Raw genomic sequence first — 22,159 nt, forward strand, 5'->3', positions numbered from 1 at the left:
AGTGTGCTTTTAATTCAAATAAAGATGGAAAGTCCATGTTTGATATTATTTTAGGCTTGGGTGTTTTTTTTTTTTCTGGGGGGGAAGAAAAGGCATTTTAGACATGATAGACAAAAATCATGTTGTCTATCTCTGTCCAGAAATCAGCCCCTTTCCTCTGCCCTGGTGTCTTTTGAAACAGTTAACTAGTTTCAGTTTTTTGGAGACTCCTGTTCTTCTAGTGTATTGGTATGAATTCCATGAGAGTAACTGGCTAAGTCAGAGAAGAAAGTTGCTATTAATGCCTGTTCTGAGGAAAAGGCAGAAGCATGAGTCAGATGAATCCACAGAGTAATATAATGAAAGAATCTCCAGCAGGATAATTGGTCAGGACATTGCAGCATGGTAAGCCCTAGAAGATCAGTTTGCAGGAGCCCAATCTAACAGAGATGAAACAGCTGCTAACATCAGACATGGAGTTAAGATTTTAGCTGTTTGAAACTCTAAAACTTGCACGCTGGAAGATGTGGCTTTTCAGTTCAACAGGGAAGCTGGACACTCTAGGGAGAGTTGCTTCTGAATCAGTAATTGTCTGCTGCAACAAAGAAGTGATGTAGTACTTACTGTGTCTAGGATTTGGGCTAATGACTTTGAATTTTTAACTATCCCTTTTCTAAGAACTAATAAGTGAACAAAACTGTTTAAAAACAAAAAGCTGCATTTTCTGCTTCGCATCCTATCTCCTCTCAACCAGTGTAGTATGCGCTGGCAGACCGTAGTATTTAAAAGTAATATCCAAAATCTGACAGCAGTCAAAGTTTGATAGGACCTCTTCCACAGTACTCAAGCTTCTTTCGCTGTTTCCTGTGCCTACCATTTTAGGTGTGACTGTGTCTTTTGTACTGTGCGTATCTGGGTGCATGTAGTCACTAAGGAGGGGAACGTGCCGACCCTGGCAAGGTGAGCAGTGGTAGGGAGTGCAGCAGCGTAGGTGGTCTTTTGAATTAATCATGGTGGATTTTGAAATATTCATAAATTAATCTAGGTGAGATCAGGTCTGCAATACGGAGGCTACAGGATTTTTGCCAAATCCGTATGCAGAAGCGTAGCTGAGCAGTGGTTGGAAGATGGCTGTGAAGGTGAGGCTGCTGCCATTGAGAGCTAATGTAGAGCGGATGGAAATTCAAATTAGAGCTGCAGCTGAAAATTGGTTGTAAATAAAGATGAATGGAGGCATGAATCCAGAAATGCTGCCAACAAATTCATCATACAATTAAAGGCTGAAACAGCAAATTAAGAACTGTCAAACACCTAAGCAGCCACCCATGCTGATCTTCTCTTGTATCTTCCATGTTAGCTGGGTGTATTGGCTCTTCTTCATCAGCTGCCTTCCTAGATTGCTTCGTGTTATCTACTCAATTCAGGGCTTGGAGGACATGCTACTTTGCAGTAAAGAGTAGAAGCTGGATGGTTGTCATCTCTTTTCTTTCACTCCTAGGGCTGATATTCAGCTGATCAAGAAATATTTGTAGCTCAAAGTGTCCATAGAGGAAAGCTAATTTGGGTTAAAGAGTGTAAGTGAGAAATAAATAATTTAAAAGTATTTCCTGATGGATTTCCTGGCTTGCCACATATTTTGTCAGAGTCAGCTTTGGAAATGTCTGAGATAGTTTAAGGTAAGTTTATTCCAAAGTAAGATTCTGTACAGGGTTTGTCGGGAATAACTATTTCTGAATAGCTCCGTATGTGGACAAGCCTGTAATTCTTTAAGTGAAAAGACTGTAGGAAAGAGTAAGGGATCAATTAAAGGAAAATACTTGATAAAATACAACGTAGTTGAAATTTCCGTGTTCTGGGCCAACGTAACCCCAAGAGGCTGAGCAAATTGTAAAATACTAGTCATCTTTCAACAGGAGACTTAATGTGTTTTCAGAAAATATTGCCTGTGTTCTCTTGCCTGGAATCTCATTAACATTTGTCCTCCTGTAACACAGCCTGACCCCACTTGGCTCGCTGGAAACAGTTTTATGCTGGATGGGATGCACCATGCTACTTTTGCTGAAAGAACAGTTTGGCTGGTGTATGTGATTAGTTTCTTAAGCATTTTAAAATAAGTTTAACAGACTCTCAGTGGTGGAAGAGTTGCTGGGATAGATCAGATCATGCAGACAACTCTGTAGGTTGAATTAAGGGTCTACTCTTCTTTGGCTTTAAGGCTTTCTGTGTTTAAATGTGGTAGTAATTTATGATTCAAGCATCAACTGGGTTAAGGAAGATTTTTTTTTTTAAAGCTATTCAACTGTCTGATTTTTGCCACTCGAGTTTAAACCAACTGCTTGTGACTGTACTGAGGAGCTTCAAAATCTGTGGGGCACTTAGATTGTGCTGGAGTACAAAGATGTGCGTAACAGTAGGCCACTTTCAGTAAGTTTTAGGTTCAGTTTTAAAAAGGAAACAAAACTCTACATTGATTAAACTTTGAAAGACCAATTTAGCTATTCAAAGCACAAACTTTCAGAACATCTGCAGTGAGAAATACTTCCGTGAAGAAGTGTTTAGTGTCAGCCTTGTCAGCTTCACAAACTTTTCCTGATCTTTGCCTGTTAACTCATATAATTTGGGTAACAGTTTCTCCTTGCTGTGAAGAAAGCTCAGCACAAATTTCCACTGTTTGAGGACAAAGGTTTTTCAAGGTGTATCTGACATGGCTGATGGAGTCATAGGCAGGGAACCCACAGCAAGAGTTGTAGAGCTTTTAGCGGGACAGTTGAAGAGCCACATGTGGCAAAGGAAATCGGAGAGAGGGGCAGAAGCCCATGTTGAGAGGGCTATTGAAGTGATGGACAAGGAGCAAGCTGAGGTGAAAAGGCTCAGTCAGGATGGCCATTGTGAAGGAAGAAGTGTGTGGTGGTGCAGATTATGCTCTGGAGCAGGAAGAAGGGAGCTCTGGAAGGCAATAATAAGGAGCTGACTTAGGTTTGACAATGACAGGATGAAATAACACTCTGCGAAACAGCTCTGCAGATTCCAGGTGAAGTCATGTAAGGTGGAAACTTGGAGGAAGTTGAAAATGTTTGTGCAGAAGCTTTGGTTTCCCCAATGCTTGTGACATTTGGTCCCTGTGAATGGTCTCATCTCTGAAATATAGTATGTTTTTAAGCTCTGGGAAGCGCTGAGATCTGAGGGATCTTGCTGGGTGAGATTACTCTTTGAAGAAATGTTTCCTGCCAGCATACAGGGGAGCTGCAGTTAAATTAATGAAGGCCCTATTGTGTCAGTCAGAGGGAAAGATGGGACAGAGAGCTTGGCATTGTCTAAACTTTCCCATCCAGAGCCCATTAGTCAAAACTTGTTCTCTCCATGGGGTTTAAACTAGGAGTGGAGTCACCTGTTCATGACCCCAGCAGCTTTGCACAGGACTGAGTTTAACTATGCTGGAAGGGCACATCCATGCTGTGTGTGAGTGTGGGAGGGGAAAATAAGATTAGCATATACTGAGGTTTTATTTTGAAGATGAACACTTTTTCTCTGAGACTGGCACTTAAAGCAGAAACTGATAGTGGACAGTACCATTTCTGTCATCTCTGGAGACAATTTCTTCATTAAAATAGGTGTTAATGCTTCAGTTCTCCACTTCAGTTGTGCTTTATCAGGTAGCACAGCCTGCTGACAAGCACGTGTGGAAGGACTTGTTCACAACGTGAGTTCTGACTCACAGCAAATTACAGACCATAGAAACTTATATTTTTGTTCTACCTTGGTCAAAAGGGCAGCAATTATTTAGATGAAGGTTTATTGGTGTTTGAACTGTTATGGGTCTATGATTGCAGCAGTTCAGGCCTCTCTGTTCAGAGAAAATATGAAACCAAATGACAAAATGTGTATTTCATGTTTCTCTGCTTTTCTGTTAATTTTCCTGGTGATATAAAGGGTGAGGTAGTTCATCTTCTGTCTACAGATACATCTCATGCTTCCCACCTCCCCCACTATCGAACATGCCCAATGCAAGAGTTGTGACCACAGCTTAGGTACAGTTATTTGGAGGATGAAATACTTTGATAATCTCATAACATTGCATTGAAAAAAATCTTTTTTTTTCTCTTCTGTTGGAGAGGGGAATTCCAGTGAGATGTGAAGAAGCAAACATAAATTTACAGAGTTTGGAGAGGCATGGAAAGCTGCAGTGCTGAATTCGAGGTTTGTTGAGAGCCTCTGACCTGAACTAAGAAGGAAATTTCCCCTTCTTTTTCAGGATCCAAAGGAAATCAGTGCAATTTAAGATCTCTTAATTTTAGACTTGCCTATTATTTTAATCATTCAGTTATCCAAGGAATGGAAAAGGACATTTTTCAGGTTTCAGATTAAAAATAGTAACTTTCTACTTAGAAGGGATCATCTGACATAGAAATTGAGATGCTCAGATTTGTCATATTTATTAACCTATTTTGGGAAACAGTATTTTTTTATATAAAAGAACTGGACAAGAAACCATCGACACAACAAACCAGAGCTATAAGGTAGTTTTGTCTACAAGAGTATGACCAGGACTAATGCAGAGCGCACTTTAAAAAATAACAAACAACAAACCCAAAACACCAGAAACATTTTTATTGCTTCTCTTTGAACAAGGTTTTAGAGTGATTCTGTTTTTCTTGCTCTTTCTGCATTATGTTGGAGCAGGCAATCCTTCTGACCTTCAAGAATGGGGTGAGAGATTAGGATTTTGTTACCAGATTGACTGCAGTTTAAACATATGTCCTTTGATAAGTCATAGCCTCTTTGTTGTCACTTTTGTTGATCGGCTTTTTCTCCCAAAAAGGTTAGTGATTATCTTGCACAGGTATTGTAAGGTTTAGTTTAAAGCCTCTGCTTTCTGGACACAAAATGGTATAGTGTCATAAATCAGGTTCTTATTTGATTAAGAATAAACTTATGCAAATGACATTTAAGAGTAACTCTCCCCAGGTATGTTCCTTTAGTTCTGTGTAAAGTATTAAATTATATTTATATGGTGAACATCAATTAAACCTTCCCAGCACACTGAGGTAAAGTCATTAAAACCAACCCACTGCTTGGGAAATTTAAAATTAAAATCCTTTAGAAATTGTTTAAAGGGTTTAAAACTGCAGCACAGAAAACTTTTTTGGTGCTTACAGCATGTTTCTGTACCCAATTTTCAAAGTAGGCTTAGCTATGCAAGCCAGAGACATGCTCGGAGTCGGTGAGTGCAGGTTCCTAAATCACCAGCCACTATCATTTTCCAGAACAGTTCTCTGTCCTCAGACTTGTCTTCTATCTTGTAGCAGAATAGCTGGCTAATTACTAAGTGGAACACATTTGGTCTCTATCCTCACCCAAGCCCAGGTGAATGGAGAGAATAGATCAGCTTGCTAGGCAGGAGCACATTGGGTGCCAGGATTTTAACAGAATGGGCTCTTAGTCTTTGCCCTTCAGTAGCCTGTCTTAAGAGCATGGGTAATATCTGTCTTTTACTAAAGATAAGAAGTGCTTAGACCGTATGGTTGTGGGAGCTTTTAAGAGTGTGAGTCAGATCATCAGACGTGCAAGGTGCATGCCAGGCTGCATAAGGAAATGCTTTCTCAAGCTGCTCTCCTTAGAGGTCCAAAGCTGCTAATGGCGTTGTACCACCTGTGTCCCTGATTCTGAGAAAAACCTGCCCTGCCTCAACCTGATTTAAATACCCAGCATAAACCCTTAATAGCAACTGTAACACCTGCTCTGTCCTCTTTGGAATGTTTCTGGATACATCTCATGTACAGATCATGCCTGCAAGGCTGGTGGTCAACTGTAGTGTTAGGTACCTTAAAACAAGTGCGCGTTATCCTTAATTCTCTATTAAATTCTACAAAACCAGTCATGTAGAAAATGGTTAGCCTGGAGCACAAGGGATGGAAGCAAAAGGCTTTTAATCTAAATGGGTTATGTTAATATTTAGATAATAATATAGCTCTGAGGACCAGGAGGAGTTTTGCTCCTTTCTAAAGATGTTGTCATTGTCTTATGTTTGGTTTTGCCTAAAGAACATATTAGATAGAGGATCAGGGACCTGCTGGTGAGCTAGGAGTGGTGTCTTGGTGGTTTGCAGGTAAGCGCTTACTCCAGAATTTGCAGTGGCAATGCAGTGGGTCCTTTCTAGTCCAACCAGCTACTTCACGTTCTTTGTCACATTAACCACAAAATTGTTTATCTCCTTTGGGTTGCGAGGTTTTTTCCAGCTGTTTTCAGTGGGCTGTGTTTGCTGCTGGTTTCCCTGAATGAGCAGTGAGCTGCATGTATCTTGCAGCTTTCACAGTTCCCTGGCTATTGAATCATCAAGGCCTGGATGACCTAATGTACCAAACCCCCTTGTAAGCAGGGCTCTCTCCTCTTTGCTCTTTCTTATTATGTGTCTTGTGTTACTGTCTAGAGAAAAATGCTTGGTAGCCTTGTGCTGATGACTTAAGTGAGTACTGCCTAATTCTGAACAGCTGCTCCAGCTTTGAGTAGGATTGGCCCCTATGCAGAAGTTAGTGCTTTAAGATAAGGTGTTCCCAATAAACTTGGGTCAGCCTGTGCCAAAGGCTTTGTGCAGGTTCCTGCTGCTATTTGCAACAGATCTTATTTTCCGTTAGCTACAGTCACATAGGAACAGGTTTCTGACATACTGAATCAAGCTGTTTAAATCGGTCTATATATAAAGAGGTTTTCTGTTGACTTCAAGGCGCTTTTGAGACTTTAATTGCACTGGTCATTCTTCATCGGTCAGAACCAGGGAAGTCTGGTTCCAGCACGAATTTGTCCAGGAGATGGCAGCATTGATGCATGCAAGGAGTAGCCAAAAGTTAAAACACTTTTTTCCCTGAGCTGACAGAGGGAAAAAAATTACCTTCATTTAATTGGAAGATATACTGTCTTAGCAATACACAGATAAATGTTAACAAAATAGACCTATTTTTAGCTTTTGTCCCTAACTGGCTAATGCAAGTCAGTAAATTAAAAATGCACTTAGGTTTGTGTCTAAATACTGGATTCACCCTTTGACCTGGTAATGATTTAACACAAAGATTTTGAAATTCAATGCTCTTTTGTTCAGAAGTGGATATAGTAACAAAAGTCTAGAAAGATAATAGGTGCTAATATTGTAATTTCTGCATACCTGCTCTGTAAACTAATAATAGCTTTGCCTGTAGCTGTAAAATCAGGTTTTGTTAAAGCTTAAATCTAAATATCCTTGAGCCTTTTGTTTCAGTGTTATTGTCTTTCTGCTTTATGATATGTATACACGTGCATTGGTGCGGGGGAGAGAGTCTGAAAACTGGAAAATTGTATTACCTGACCTGGTAAATAAGGAGCTTATAGGGCAACATCCATTTTTCCCCTGAACTTGGTCTGTAGATCTTGATTCTGTCTTTCAGCTTCTGTCAAAAGATGGGAATAATTCTGGGCTCCAGAGCTTTTTTGGAAAGATGAGCATGGCCCCTATCAACAGGGTGCTGTTGTCTGATACTTCAATGTTGGCTGAGGTAGCTGAGGGTCCACTGCTGTACCCTCTCCATGGCTGGCTATGCAGATGTTTGACAGAGACCTGATTTGTCACGGGGTCATCCCTAGAATTGGTAGGATGCACTAGGAATGGTTTGCCAGCCTGTATTGTGCTCTTCTGTGGCAAGCAACTGGCTACATCTATGTGAACAGCCAAGAGATTAAAAAGCAATTTCTTCCTGGGATCTTGGTAATTAGGGAGGTGAATGGGCTCTCGCTGTGCGAGGTCACATTATTGCCTCTCGTGTATTTATCTAGTAGTTGATGCAAGTAACAGCATATACATGGACAGTTATTGCGGAGCAGCTGCACAATTATATCTTTCACCCTCGCTCGGGCAATTTGCTTATAGCTTTCAGAGGTCTGAAAATTTAAGTATGAATTCTCTTGGTGCAGCATTAGCATACTGGTGCTGCTTGAACATATTTAGCTAAGAAAGCAAACCGTTGAGGTCTGTGGTGTGTTCTTTTAACTTTGGCAATGTTACCTGGAAGGCGCTGCAGTGATTGAGATCTGAGCATAATAGATCTGAGATTGTTCTGCACCCATCTGTCCCAGGCTGTTACTTTTTTGTTAACCTTGTGGGCTAATAAGATACATGTAAACTTAATCTGGCATACTTCCCTTTAGAGACCTGCGTTTGACATCAAAAGATTGCTTGGATTGTTACTGGTAGTAGGGTACACACGTAGGAACAAATCAGGTAACATGTTGTAAGTTCAGGTGCTCAGCGAAAATGTCACGGTTCAGTCGGATGTTGGCAGCTGCAGCTTGTGGCTTTTTTTTTTAGTACCAGAAGTGCCCTATGGAGCCAATCTGACAGTTCAGCCTGGGTGACACGAGCCTTTATTTCCTTTCATAACAGCACAGTGTAATCACTGTTTTTGTTCTTGTGCAGCCACAGGCTCCCTTGTAAGTGCAAATTCAAATGGGAGAAACATCAAAGTTAATTTGAAATGAAATGCACCCCAAGTTGTCTGGGGAAAATGGAGACGTTACTTTGTAGCCACCCTTCTCCTGCCAAAACTGCAGCACCCCAGATGTCAGGAAGCCACGCTGCGCTCTTTGTCTGGTCTTGATTGACTAGATTGTTTTCATCCGAGCCTTTTTAAAGCTTTCCTTCTGCTTCCATATTTTTAAGGAATAAAAAGCTAATATAAGGACATGGAGTGTTATGAAGCATGAAGTTCTATAAATATTTATGCTGAACTATCAAAAAACTTGACAGTTCTTATTTTCTTGACAGATTGGGGTCACTTGTTATTTTTGACCCTGAGAATTGAAGAGCACATGGAGTTAGATCTGTTTGTAATGACTTTTGGATATTGTCTGGTAAACCTGTAGGAATGCAACAGGATAACAGACTTTTTCTTGGGTCTTTTTGTGAAAATGGAACTTAAACCTTGTACCATGTTACCCACAAATGGCCACTGAAGTTACTGTCTCTGTGCAATCCTGACAGTGAGTTCTTGAACTTTCTTTGTCACTTGTGACTTTCTGAGTTAGCATCTTGGTTTGCCATTTGAGCTGGACAGCTTTCACCTAGGTTGCTCTTGACTGGAAGTACTCAGGGATCACTTTTATGTCTACACAGTGTGTTCCTGAGCCCAGTACAGGGTGGGATTGGGGAAGGCTGAAAATCTGGCAAAGGCCCACGGTGTCCCCAGAGTTTTGCCACCAGTCCCAGCACTGCTTTAAGTATCCCTGGGGCTAACTGAAGACAAACTTTTCTTAAAAGTTTAAGTGCTGATAAACAGGCTTTTTCTAGAGAGATGAGAGGCTTGTAACTCTCTGACACTTCAGGGTCCTCATTCCTCAAAATTATGTGCACACAAGCTTAATTCCTACCTGAAGCTGAAGTGTCAGATGAACGTTTTAAAGCCAGCTCTGGCTGCTTCTGAAAGCTGGAGTTTTGTGGCAGCAGCTGCATCATTACATCCAGCTGCAGGGACTTTTCTTGCCTAGTAAATTTTTTGTGTAGGAAAGACTCAATCCAGTGCTTCGCCTTGAATGAAATCCAGTTGTGTGTTTCAAGGTAAACGCTGATTATATTGTGTGTATCTAAAGCTAACCGGAGTGTCTCTTGCTGTCAGTCACTAGAGGGCACAAAGGAACTACCTAGGAAAGAAGTTTGTTCTTCAAGTCTGAATCTTCAGTTCAGATCTGTGACAGTGGGGGGGAAAAATTCCTGTGGCTGCCAGAAGACAGGATGGCTTCAGAATTTTGGTTTCATTGGTGATTTTTCCCACCAAAATCTACTTCTGTTTTGGAGATTAAAAATTTCCTTTTTCTGTTAGTACAATTTTGTGTTCAGGAAGTACATAGCTCTCAGCAAATACATAAGCTGCTCATAAAGAGCTTTAAGTTCAACTCATAGAATTACAAAAATTATTTCCTTCTTTCTCAGGTTTCTGTACTTGCAACAATCTCCAAATGTGTCTATGTGAAGAGTAAGGCAGCAAAAGGAATTGCTCTCTGAATGTACGGTTCTTTTGCAGGTTGCATGCCTCATACGGGTTCCATCTGAGGTTATCAAGCAAAGGGCCCAGGTTTCTCCTTCCTCGAGTACCCTCCGGATTCTCTCCCACACCTTGTATCATGAGGTGAGTTCAGAGCAAAATTTCAGAGAAATTGTTTCATTCTTCCCACTCGGTGTGATACATGTCCAGAAGCATTCCTACAACTTTGCTCCAGTTCTGTGCTCTCTCAGCACTTTCCCATCTATTCTTCTGTTGTTAAAAGCAATGGGCATGTTATGTTTAAGGAAACCAAACCCCCACCTCCCCCATGTGCATGCACTTACATGCACACTCTAAACAACTCTTTTTCCCCTTCTTTTTATATGGGGTACCTACATTAAAAAAAAAAAAAAAGGGATTTAACTTTCCAGTTTCCAAAGCTCTACCTATATTTATGCAAACAGTCCTTGTTTGGGACAACAGACCACTGAGTCTCTGTATCTAGAGTGTGGTGAATGGTTTCCAGTTTTTCAAGCAGGCTTTGAAGGGGATGTCCTAAAGGCACCATTTCAGAGAGGCTCTTTAGGAGCTCTGGAAACGAATGCTCATCCAGTATTAGTGACTTTTTTAAAAAAATAAGGGCTTTTGTCATTTTTTCAGTAGTTATACTGTCCCTTCCTGTAAAAACCTGTTCACCAATGTTTTTTACTGGATCTCACAAGGGGTGTTTTTCAAGTTTTGTTTCATAAGAGAAAGTGGCTCTGGTGGGGAAAAATATTATACACATTTCTGAGTGTAAAAGCCAGGAAAAGGAAGACATAAATATGACCTTTAAATGATCCACTTGATTTTTATTTGCTTGTAAATGAAAACTATTGTGATAGTTTTCAAGAGTGCATAGTGTACAAGAGGGTCGCTGGAACTTCTTTCTGTGATTTGGTCATTCTGCTCTACAAGCTGGTGCTCTCAAAACCATATGTTTTCCCCTTCTTTGTAGCAGGCCGGAGAACCATAAGACTAAACTGTCCTATAAGATATTAAACATAATTTTATATGCACTTATAAAATAAAATTTTAATTGTTTTGCATGTTATCAGCTGGTTAAAAATACAAAATATTTTTCTTGATAAAAGCTCAGAATCAGGGCTAATAAGGTGGACATAGAAAGCTGTCTTCCTATGAGTTCATACTGCATGGGCTATGTAAATGGAAGAGTAGTAGTTTCAAAATATTTATGAGATAGTGGATATTTCTAGGTCAAAATATTGGGCAAGTAGAGTTTGAAGTAATGTGCTTCTGTGCCTTCTTGCCATTTTAATTTTAACTGTCAGGTATGTTTTCTTGTCTATAACTGATTATTCTCAACAGTGGTTAAATGATCTTTGAAATGAACCAAAAACCCTTGGCATTGTAAATCATGGAATACAGTATACAAGGTTATGATCAATATAGTCAATTTGCAAGAAGTTCAGGTCTGACACTTGGTAAGGCTGTAACGCTTGCCTCATAATCACCGATAAATTGTGGTGTTTGGTAAACTAATTCCCTATAGCTGATGCTTTCTTTTGTTGGTTTACAGGGTATTCAAGGACTTTATCGGGGTTATAAAAGCACAGTATTAAGAGAGGTAAAACACTTCGTCTTTCTCTTTTTTTTGATTGATTCGTTTGCCTTACTTTGTTTTCTAACAAGAGATAGTAGTGCAATTGAGATCAATTGCTCTAACCATAAGCTCTAAATCCTAGCGTGTTTAATTCTAGGTAAGTTACTAGTCTGTAATTTAAATAGAATGTTGATAATGTGCACTAAGAAAACCTGTGATACATGGAAAAAGTCATCTACCATCCTGTTGCTCAGTTCTGTTGCTGCTAAATCATTAAAGGATGGAAATGTATATGTTAACATGATGAAAACCATAAAATAAAGTACTGGAAACTTCCTCAAGTCTTGTGATTGCATCATGTGAAGTATGTATGCCAACAATGGTGAACTGGTGGCATCAGCCCAAGCTTGGCACAGACAGATTTAGGCTTTCTTTAAATATATTTGTCAGCAGATGCCAAGAGATTATCTGTCATCTGTATATAGGGAGGATTGTGCTCTCTCTTTTTCTTTTTTTTTTTTTGAATGTGTGAAAGAAATGCATTTAGTCATCCAGTCTGTAGATGTGATAGGGCATTACTTAACTCTAAATCAGAAATACTTCACTGTTGGAAAAAAAAAAAACCCTGGAGCTAAAAATATTTTGGCCTGCTTGGCAGAAAACAGTTCCTAAACTAAAATCTCTTCATAAAAGTATTTTGAATTACAGGATTAGTGTCATGGAAGTGTTTGATATGTTGTGTGAACTGAAGGCAGATTATAAAAGAAGTAGAAAAACATATTGATGAACTCCCAGCCTAAAACTGTTTCAGAATCAGATCCCTGGAGGTCATCTTTTGACAAAGCAGAAGTTGCACTTTGTGTACCTTAAATAAAAAGATGAGGCTTGATTCCTATGAAAACATAACAGCTATTTTTCCAATGTTCAGTGTGATATGTGTGCATTCATCCCCTCCTTATATAACTCAACTGAGTAAACTAGGTTTGGATCTTTGATTCTTTTGGTTTTTTAAACACAGGGTCAGGTCTGTTGGCTGTCTTGCCATTGAAAATAAAGCCATTTGCAGGGGCTTTTTAAGCCTGCATTCAATAGCTTTGCTTTTAAAAGCCTTTCTTCATGCTGAAAACTGTTTTTAGGACAGTTATGTTAGCCAGCTCTTTTTACAATTACAGAATAAAGATGGATATTACCTAAAATAAGAAATACCCAATTTAGTATTCCTTAAAGTGCTGACAAATGATAATGCACTGCAGGCTATTTTAGCAGTTTTGAGTGTTAAAAAAATTAGTTATTTGTGCAGAGATGACACCTGCTTTTCTGAAATGTAACTCCCACCATAGCTTCGTCCTGTACTTATTTTCTGGCTCAATAAACACATGTTATTCACTCAGATTTCATTTGGAGTCGGGCAAAAAAGGCCAACGAATCATTTTGATTTCTCTGAGGGGTTCTGAATAAATGAATAAATTTAGATCCCATTGAATATAGTTTTTTGCATACTAACAGGTAGCTAAAACACATGGTTACTACTGGGTGCTATTCTCCTTAAAATTTGTTTTGACATATGTCAGGGTGGTAATTAATTTGCAGACTATATTCATGGCATAGTGTGTGACCCTGCTGAGATAACTCTGTTTACTCAAAATGGCAACGCTTTGTTGGAAATTTAATGGGGGTCCTCTTCATTATGTATATTCATAAAAGATCCTTCAGAACTGATTTCAGTTGAAGTATTGTTTTTTGGGAGAATCTGTCCAATAGAATGAGAAATAAATGATTACCAAATGAAATGTGCTTTCTCTTCAAAGTGAAACAAATCATAGGTGATGTTTTAAAAAAAAAAAAAAAATCTTTGAATTTAACACTGATAAGACCATTGAGTTTTTCTGACACTGAATATTGTAAAGCAATGTCCACTCGAGTAAGAACAGCATATTGAACCTTCAGCTGTAACTGTTGTAAGCCTGACATTTAATCTTGGTATTTTCCCTTCTCTTTAAGTACACTTCTTCCTTTAGGGAAAGTTTTTTATTTTCAGATAAAAATCTGTATTAATTCATTATTGGACACATCCAGGTAACTGCATAGCATGTATAGACTGATATTTAATTCCAGCTTACTTTTATACTTACAGAGTTTGTTTACTTGCTTTGGTTCTTGACTTACACAAACCTCTTTGTTTAGTTACAGTGGAGTAGGATTTTTGGATAGAGGGGCTTCAATGCATGATTCTTCATTTACAAAAAAATAATTAGAAGAAGCTGGGAATATTGATGCTTTTCAGATGATACTCTTGCACTAGCAAAATTCTTGAGCCAGAATTTAATTTAATTTTAGTTGTTGCATCGGAATAAAATTTTGCATATTGCATAAAGCAGATTTCAGTGCCTGGACAGAGATGTGCTTGCCAATTGCTTGGACTTAAGTGAAAATGAGCCTGATTATTTATAAAGGGAGTGCAATGTTGAAACCTCATGTTTTTACTATAGCATAGTAGATCTTTTCAAGACAGCCTTACTCTGCTCCATGTAATTTGCATTAGCTGCTGTGCTGCTTCTCTTCTGGTGCAAGGTAGTTGCTTCATCCCTCATTTTTGATTTACAGTCTTTCACTTATCCCCTTTATCTTCTCATCAGAATACTTTCTGTACAGGTGAATATTAGAAGAGAAAAAAGATGGCTAAATATGTAATGCTTTTGGAAATAACTTTCTTTGAGTGAACCTCAGTGCTTGAAGTTTTGGCTATGGCTCTTTCACCTACCTCCGTTTTGGTGGCTCTTCTGTCACATCTCCATTACGTTTTGGTCTTTACATCTTCCTTTGATGTAGTTACACTGAACTAATCCTAAAATCAAAAGGGACATGAGGTACAGTGCATCGTTCTGTTGGCAGTAGTAGCCTGAAAGAGACATCCTTGCTCCAAGAGGAAAGCTTTTGTGATAAGGCACAAAGTGGGAGTATGGTTATTAGGTTGCTGAATGAGACTTCGAATAAATGGCAGAAATCAGAGGCTGTGAAATGGTGTGGAATTCCCATGATGTCATTTCCAAAGGAAATCCAAGTGAGAATTGTCTTTTCCTATGGTTGTAGTGTATCAGTGTGGAAAGTGGATCATGCTACTAAGAATAGTCAGTGAACAGGTAAATTTATTCCTGTTTTCTACAACAGAGACAAGTTTATTTGTAAAATCTCCAGCCATCTTATAACAAGGCAGGAGCAGACTATAAATCCACTGTAAATCCTCTAGAATTTCTTAATGGGAATGTAGTTCTGCTGCTGAGATCTCATATAAGGAAATGGAGCCAGATTTTTAATTCCTGCATAATTCATTTTATTAACTATGACCAAGTAGAACATCTGTTAAAATTCCATAATGTTCAGTTCATGGGAAAAAGAGAGAAACCCCTGAGTTCCCGCTGGAGCTTTTCCATTTCCATTAATGTTACAGGACTCTAGCAGATGTCGTAAAGGAGATTATTATGAATGAGAGGACAACACAAAAGAAAAGGAGGTGCCTTGTCCAGTTTCCCTGTGTACAGTAGCTTGCTGTACAATGAGTAACTTCACCCTCTGTGAGTCTGTGTGCAGTATGCAGCTTTGCACAAGCAGTGCCACGGTTAACTGTAGTGTCCCTTCTGTCGTGAGTTACCACAGTTTGGAAAAACTGAGTGAGTCTTGAGTGGGTGTTCTGTGTGTTTTTAATCTAATTTGTCACTTTTAAAAAATACTGCAGATGGACTGGGCCCTAGCCCAGAAGTAGATTCAAAAGGAGCTAAAATTAATATTAAACCCTTCCTTAAAGAGAAAGGGGTTGGAGAATGACTGGCTCTGTATAATTCTCAGAAGTCTTGAAAGGAGACTGAGAATTGCTTTCAAATGTCAGCCTTTGCTGTGCAGGTAGCCCTGACTAAGCCTGTCCTCTGTGTGGTATTGTTGACTTTTCTGAGACAATTCAGGCTCTCTGCTTGTGGTGACCTCCATTCAGGTAGAGGTGGTAATGATGCTTTGCTTCACAATGGTGTTTCAGAGCTCTGAATTTGAAAGAAAACTACGGATAAATCTGAACCCACTCTTGTACAGCATGCTATTGATCTTAGTGAGATGGCCTAGTCATCACTTTTGGGAGTCACAGTTTTTAAGTTAGTACAGCTGTGGGTTGGTTTGGGGTCTCTTTGGTTTTTTCCCTTCAGTGTACACAAGTCAGAGCCCTGTGTGGACAAAGGCAGCTACTGCTGTCCTGGGAGGGAGAGAGCGCCTCGTGCTGTATTAATTTTGGGGAGGAAAAGGACAGCTAGTTCAAAGTATGCTGTTGCATTAATGAGTGGCAGCAGTGTGATAGACAGGCAATAAATTAAGGCTCTTCTCAATTTCATAAAGCCAAAAAGTGATAATGTCTCCTGAGAGGGACGTGCTGTTTGTATGTATGCTGCAGAATTCATGTTCTGTTATAATGTGTGTATCCAAAGCGATATGGAGGATATGCAGTGCAGCCTATGCAGACGAAAAATGAGCTAGCAGAAAAAGACCAACAAAAAAACCCTTCTTAAATTACTACCTGGGAGAGGGAATCTAAAACAACTAGCAGAAGAATGGGTCTTAAAGGCACACCTGCTGCATTTTCCTAAATTTAAAGGGTCAGTGAACAAAGGATGCTAAGAAGGGTTTTATAAAAATGTGAAACCCAACTGAGATACGTTGATCCTGTTGACTGAGGGAGGGAGGGGATCTCTGAGCTCAATAGGGAACAGTCTGCAAACAGGGAGCCTGGTTTGTTTATCCACTAGAGGTAGTTTTGCATGCTTTTCTTAGGACATCTTTATATAAATATCCTGTTCTCCTAGCTGTTAGAGGTTTTTTTAAGTTTATCTCTGTTGCAGTAGGACAGAAAGAATGTTATTAATACATTCTTTTACTTGCACAATTAAAACTTTGATCTTCTATCATACTCTCTGTATTGCAGAGCAGATGTCGATAGAAATAGGCAAACAGGACACTATCTTAGTACAATATTTGGAAAAATAAACATCCTCGTTAATGAAATATGTGCAGTATCTGTCTTTTGTTACCTTCTGGAAAACTGATCTGGTTTTATTTTATTTTGCGATTCTAGATGGGTTAGGTTTAACTAGGAATTTGCCAGCAAGGATCTGTAACACTGGGTTTTTGACTTTTACAGAGCAACCAGCATTTTTTTGACTTGGGTGTTTCCATGTAGAGCAACAACAGTCTCATGAAAGGCATAGGAACTGTATAATGGATTAACTAGCTAGTCCCTGCCATGTGGAAAATTGTGCAGAAGTTATGCAACATGATTAATGGGAGGAAAGTTGAAAAATAAGTCCCTGCTTTCTCCCCGCCCTTAACACTGCTCTGTCTTGGAAAGCCTATCACTGGAGTTGTATCAGCTTTTGTATCACTTGTGCACTTGTATCCTTCTAGATATCTATATTCAAGGGATTTTCATTTTGAAAGGTGTATAAGGGTTAAGGGTAATTGTTGTGGAGTAAGAGCAGGAGACAAGTCCAAGCTCGGGCACATCCTCACTCATGACCTGGAACACTGATAAATGCACAAAAGGAATAACTGTCCTTGACTGTTGTAGATTATGCTCATTACCCTGCAAATGCTGGAATAGTACTTGGAAATGAAAATGGAGATCTCAAAAAGCACTTATAAATTACTTTTACAGACCACAAAATAACCCTGTTTTTTCTAATTTACCAGTTGTGGGAAGTAGGTTTTGTGACATGCCTGAATGGCAAATAAACTGACCAGGGTGGACAGAGACCTAAGGCAAATTCCTTGTTGAAGTCTGGGGGTGGGGGTGTCTTTTTTTTTTTGGTCAAGCATGTGCACTCGTCTCAGATTTTCCGGTTGAACACTCTCTCTTTCTCAGGCGAGGTGTAGTATCCATATATATATATACTTAGAAGCAGAATGCAGCCATCCTTGCTGCCATCGATTTGCAGTTTACCACTGGAGCATACAATTACTGCATCTGTCTGACATCAGTGGATATCTTCAGATGAAAAGAATTTCATGTATGCAGAGTGCTTCTGTACTTTGAAAACTATAGCCTTGCATCTAGGGTCTTTGAACAGAAAAAACACTTTGAAAAGTGTGTGCTCTAAAAACGGCTTATGTGATTTGATAATGCAGATTCTTTCCAAGTGAACGTGTATGCAAGCAATGTCTTGCAGGAAGCGTATTCTACCACATGCTTGAAAATAGAGCTACTGTTTCCATACATTCTCTAAGCAGCTTACTAAAGCATTTTTGCAAATGATGTTTTCTGCAGCATTCATGGTGTAGGAATGTGTTTTGTGGGTCAGTAGCAACACTGTGGGCAAGAACAAGTTGGGAAGAAGAAAATGCCTAACTTTGTTCTGGTTTTCGTCATGCTGTGATAATTTTGTTTCTTTGTTGGTTTTTGTGTAGGTTTTTTGTGGTTTTGTTTTTTTTTCTTTAAATAATCTAAGAACAGTATTCTTTACATTGGCTGCTTTTGATTTTTACATGTTTCACAATGATTTGAAGACCACACTCCACATGCTATCTGCAGTGGAGAATGTGAATTTCCCTACTGTGTTTCCCCCCTAAATAAAATTATCTGTGACAAAGGATCAGGAAATGGTTGCAAATCCCTCATGAAGAACACACAAAAAGCATCCCTTTCCCTGACGAGAAGGTGGGACTGTAACAAGAGGGAGGGCAGACACCAAGAGATAGGATTCACATTGTAAAAGGAGGAGAAAAGGCTTAAAATAGTAAAAGCAGTAAGTAGCAAATAAAAGTGATTATAAGGGGTATTTTTTTTAAAAAAAGCTATCTGATAGTGTCATTGGATGAGTAACATCTTTAAAGCTTTCCAGGGCAAACTAAGAATATTAGAGTTAATGGAATAACTTTGAATCTTCAGTTGTTGTAGCCTGATATCATGACACTGAAGTCAGAGGAGTCACTACATGTCTAATGGGATTAGACAGTTGTGCCTACTTCTGTAAAATTTGGTTGCCCTTAACACTTGTGACTGTTTAAAAGCAAAAAAGAAGGAATCTTTGGCTGAGTGGTGGCTTTTAGTTTTAATTCCACAGCTACATTCCACTATGGGCAACTGTATTTTGTCTGTCTAAATCATTTCTGTAGTTCTCAGTGGGAGACGAGATTTCCTCTTTTACTAAGTTGTAGAGTAATCCTGCCAATGGCTGAAGAGTTGCGGGGCTGTGTCTAGTGAAGACCACAATTTGTTTGTGGGTGAAGGAATTTCTGTACGTCTCTGCTGAAGCAGGTAATTCTCTAACCCTGAAAAGATACATGCGTGTGGTGTATCTGTTTATATAAAATCTGTACAAAGAGACATATGGATGCGTGTACATATAAAATATGATACTGTTTTTAATAATACCTTGTCAAGGGTCTTGGACTCTCTGAAGCAACTAGTCCTACTAAATGTGTGTGATTGGTCTGGAACAACAAGCAATTTAGCAATTTTCTAAAAGTACAGGACTGTCTGTCAAGGATGAAATTCTTGCCTGAAGTAGACCAAAACATGATTTTTACAGTGGAAGACTTCCATTGGCAGAATCACACTGTTGTCAGTATTAATAGCAATTATCTGGTTTTCATACTTGAGCTGCTACTACCTAGTTTCTCTGCATCTGCTAGAAGCCAGCAGCACAGTTAAAAGAATAATCAATCCAAGATCAAAAGCTTTTTCCCAAAATTCCTGTATGATGTTATCTCAACCAGCAGTTCTGCTTTAACACAAAGACCTGAGTGTCTGCTCTGGTCAAGAGAAGATGCTCTTCAGGACCTGAAGGCACAGTGGAAGTTCTGGGGAGCCGGGCTGGCATGGGACCAGGAGCCTGTGCTGTCTGCTTGCTGCTTTGCCCTTGGCCCTGACAGCAACTGAGAGCCTTTAGCCCCTGCAAGTCTCCAGCCACTAATTGAGTGGTAGCTGTCATCTGGCTTTTCTTTTATCAGAAAGACATTTTGTTGCTTTCTCATTTTCAGGAAAACAATGTTTTCATATTCTGTAGCTTGTTGAAACAGTTCAGGAAGAGGGAGGTCTGAGGGCATTGGAACAGGAGCTCTAGTGATTGGTTTGGGAGAGTCCCCTCCTTTCTGTTGCAGGGTTAGCACCTCTGTAGCTTAAAGTAGGAGGAAGTGCAGTGGGCTTTGAGCTGAAGGTCAAAGGAGGGTCTGACATATACTAGGTTGTTCTGGTACAGGGTAAGGAACCTGACAGTGGGGTGAGGTAGGCAGCTGGAGAAGACCTCCTCTTAAATAATCCCTTCATGACGGTAAGATTGTCATCCATATCCTCAATATGAAAACTCAGGTCTGTGTGTATCCATAACAACATGCTGGTCAGTGGTGCTGGTTTTGGTGGGACCTTTGGTGCTCGAATTACCATTTGTGCAGATTTTTGGAGATGGTAGTGACCATGATCTTCCATCTGTAGGTACAACAGCAGATGTGAAGGGATGTAGCTAAAGCATGCAGGAGAGAGGAAACTGATTTCCGTTGACACTGTTGCTGCTGAAACCATGCCTTCATTTGACGATAAATAATTCCACCCTACCCTAGATTTTAGATATAAACGTAAGTTTTTATATATATATATATATACTTTCTCTGTTACTTGTGTACATTACTTATAATGTTTATATATAAATATTAGCCATCTACTGAGAAATATGAAACTGAAAAGTTGAGTCTGAAGCCCAAAGGTTATGGTGAAGGTGTGAAAAAGAAACCAGATCTGCGGCAGAGAGCTTATGTAACTTATCACAGTTATGATAATGTTTGGAAGCATAACTAGTGAGGCAGTTGTGAGAGTCTGCTACAAGAGCAGTTCTTCCAAGTGCTTAATACAGATCATACTTCAATTTTTTTGAAAGACTACCTTCTTCTTATCTTGCAGGAAATAAGGATTCCACTGTTTTGAGTGTAGGGGAAGTGACCGCTAAAAAAAAAAATACTGAAAGTCATACCTAGGTTCAGAATATTTTAAGGGCCAGACTTGGCTGGTTGTAGCAGATAGAATAGATGAAACAACTTTCTGAGCTTATTCAAAGGGGAATCTTGGGAGTGCACTAGCAATCCTTATAGTAAACATTTTGGCTGGTTAAGGGAAGAGAAGTTAATTTCAGGCATGGGAACTGTTGCTTCTATTTAAAAAAAAAAAAAAAAAAAGAAAAAAAATAGAAAAATTGAAGCACAGTGACCTTTCTTCTGTTTCTTCCTTGCTATGGGTATATTGACTTCAGTGATACACTGTCATGCACTAGAGGGCACACAATGCCTGTGCTTGCTGCAATACCAGCCCAAGGAAATGCCTATCGCAAGGGATCCAATTTTAGAATGACCTGTGGATCTTGGAATTGACTTTGCTTTAATCTCGTCTCAACCCAGTTGTAAAGGAAACATGAAATTTGAAATGTTATTAATTCTATTTGACTCTGGGGACTAGTCCCATTGAATTTCCTGGGACTAACTTGTGTGAGTAAATGGAGTGAGATTTAGTTTGGAAATGATTTTATGGATTCCTATTTTTTAACTTTGACTAGGTTTTCATTTGATATGAATTGATTGTGCAAGGTCTATAGGTCTGTAGCATTCACCGTGTATTCTTGCCCAGTGGAATAATGTCTATGTGATCGTAAAGAAGAGAGAGGAGGTTGTATCATCATGACACATTACAGTGTCCATGCTGAAACCTCACAGGTTATGTAGTAAGCTGCTATAAATTTTATTTTAACATCAGTTTTTTCCAAGATTCTGCATTTCTTTAGCTTATCTGTTTTTAAGAAAAATACAATAAGCTTTATAATATTTGGGATAATCCCCATGTGGTGTGCACCTTAATTTGGGAATCCCTTGCATGGTGTATGTAGTTGGAAATGCGTGTGGGGGATGGAACAGGAGAGACGGGTGGCAACGTGATTTTCATTATTTTTATAGAAATATCGGCAAAGCAGGCCTGGTGTGTATACTGCAGATGGAAATAGTGTTATTAAACCAGGTTCTTATCTCACTTTTATTTTTCTGTTAATTTTATAGAAGCCAATAAAGTGTAAGCTCTGCAAATTTTATTTTTATGCGGGTTGAATATGTGAAAATTGTGTTCTTTTCAAAGCCAGCGGGTCTAGCTACAGTAAAGCAGAGCTTGGCCTGAACATTTTGGCATCAGGCTGCAGTTACAGCAGTGCTTGGGTCACTCTGCCACATCTGGCTATCCCAGGCTTGAGCCTTTCCCAATTAAAGGCTGCTAGTGATGTGTAACATGGATGAATTTCTGTCATGAGTAAACTGAGGCATCTCAATGCTCTTTCAGACAGAACAAACCGCAAAAGAAGAGAGAGAATTGTAAGCCAGGATACTACCCCTGCTTTCCCATGGGAGAACAACTAGTACATTGTATTTTGTGTTTGCATTTGACGTTGTACAGTGTCTTAATATAAAAGAGAAGAGCAAATAAAGAAGTATCCATGCGTATCAGAATAAATAATATGTGTGTACCTCAGCGGAAGGTTATCTGCTTTATTCTTGCTTTTGCTGATATGAAATCCTG

The 22,159-nt window shown here is 39.3% G+C and overlaps 1 protein-coding gene across 9 annotated transcripts in view; it reads left to right on the forward strand.

Annotated features, from left to right (window-relative positions):
- The window catches only part of SLC25A26 (solute carrier family 25 member 26), an 89,450-nt gene that overhangs the window by 10,166 nt on the left and 57,125 nt on the right, over nucleotides 1-22,159 (forward strand). For all 9 annotated transcript variants that reach the window (XR_012624686.1, XR_012624681.1, XR_012624683.1 and 6 more), the window contains 2 exons: nucleotides 10,020-10,124; nucleotides 11,560-11,607. Coding sequence is in view for 3 of the 9 variants with exons in the window: in XM_074835947.1 (XP_074692048.1) it covers nucleotides 10,020-10,124; nucleotides 11,560-11,607 (153 nt within the window). In the remaining 6 variants the exon portion in view is untranslated. The remainder of the gene's footprint in view (nucleotides 1-10,019; nucleotides 10,125-11,559; nucleotides 11,608-22,159) is intronic.

This window comes from Strix aluco, chromosome 11, assembly GCF_031877795.1.
Source record: "Strix aluco isolate bStrAlu1 chromosome 11, bStrAlu1.hap1, whole genome shotgun sequence".
In the NCBI taxonomy this organism is placed as follows: Eukaryota; Metazoa; Chordata; class Aves; order Strigiformes; family Strigidae; genus Strix; species Strix aluco.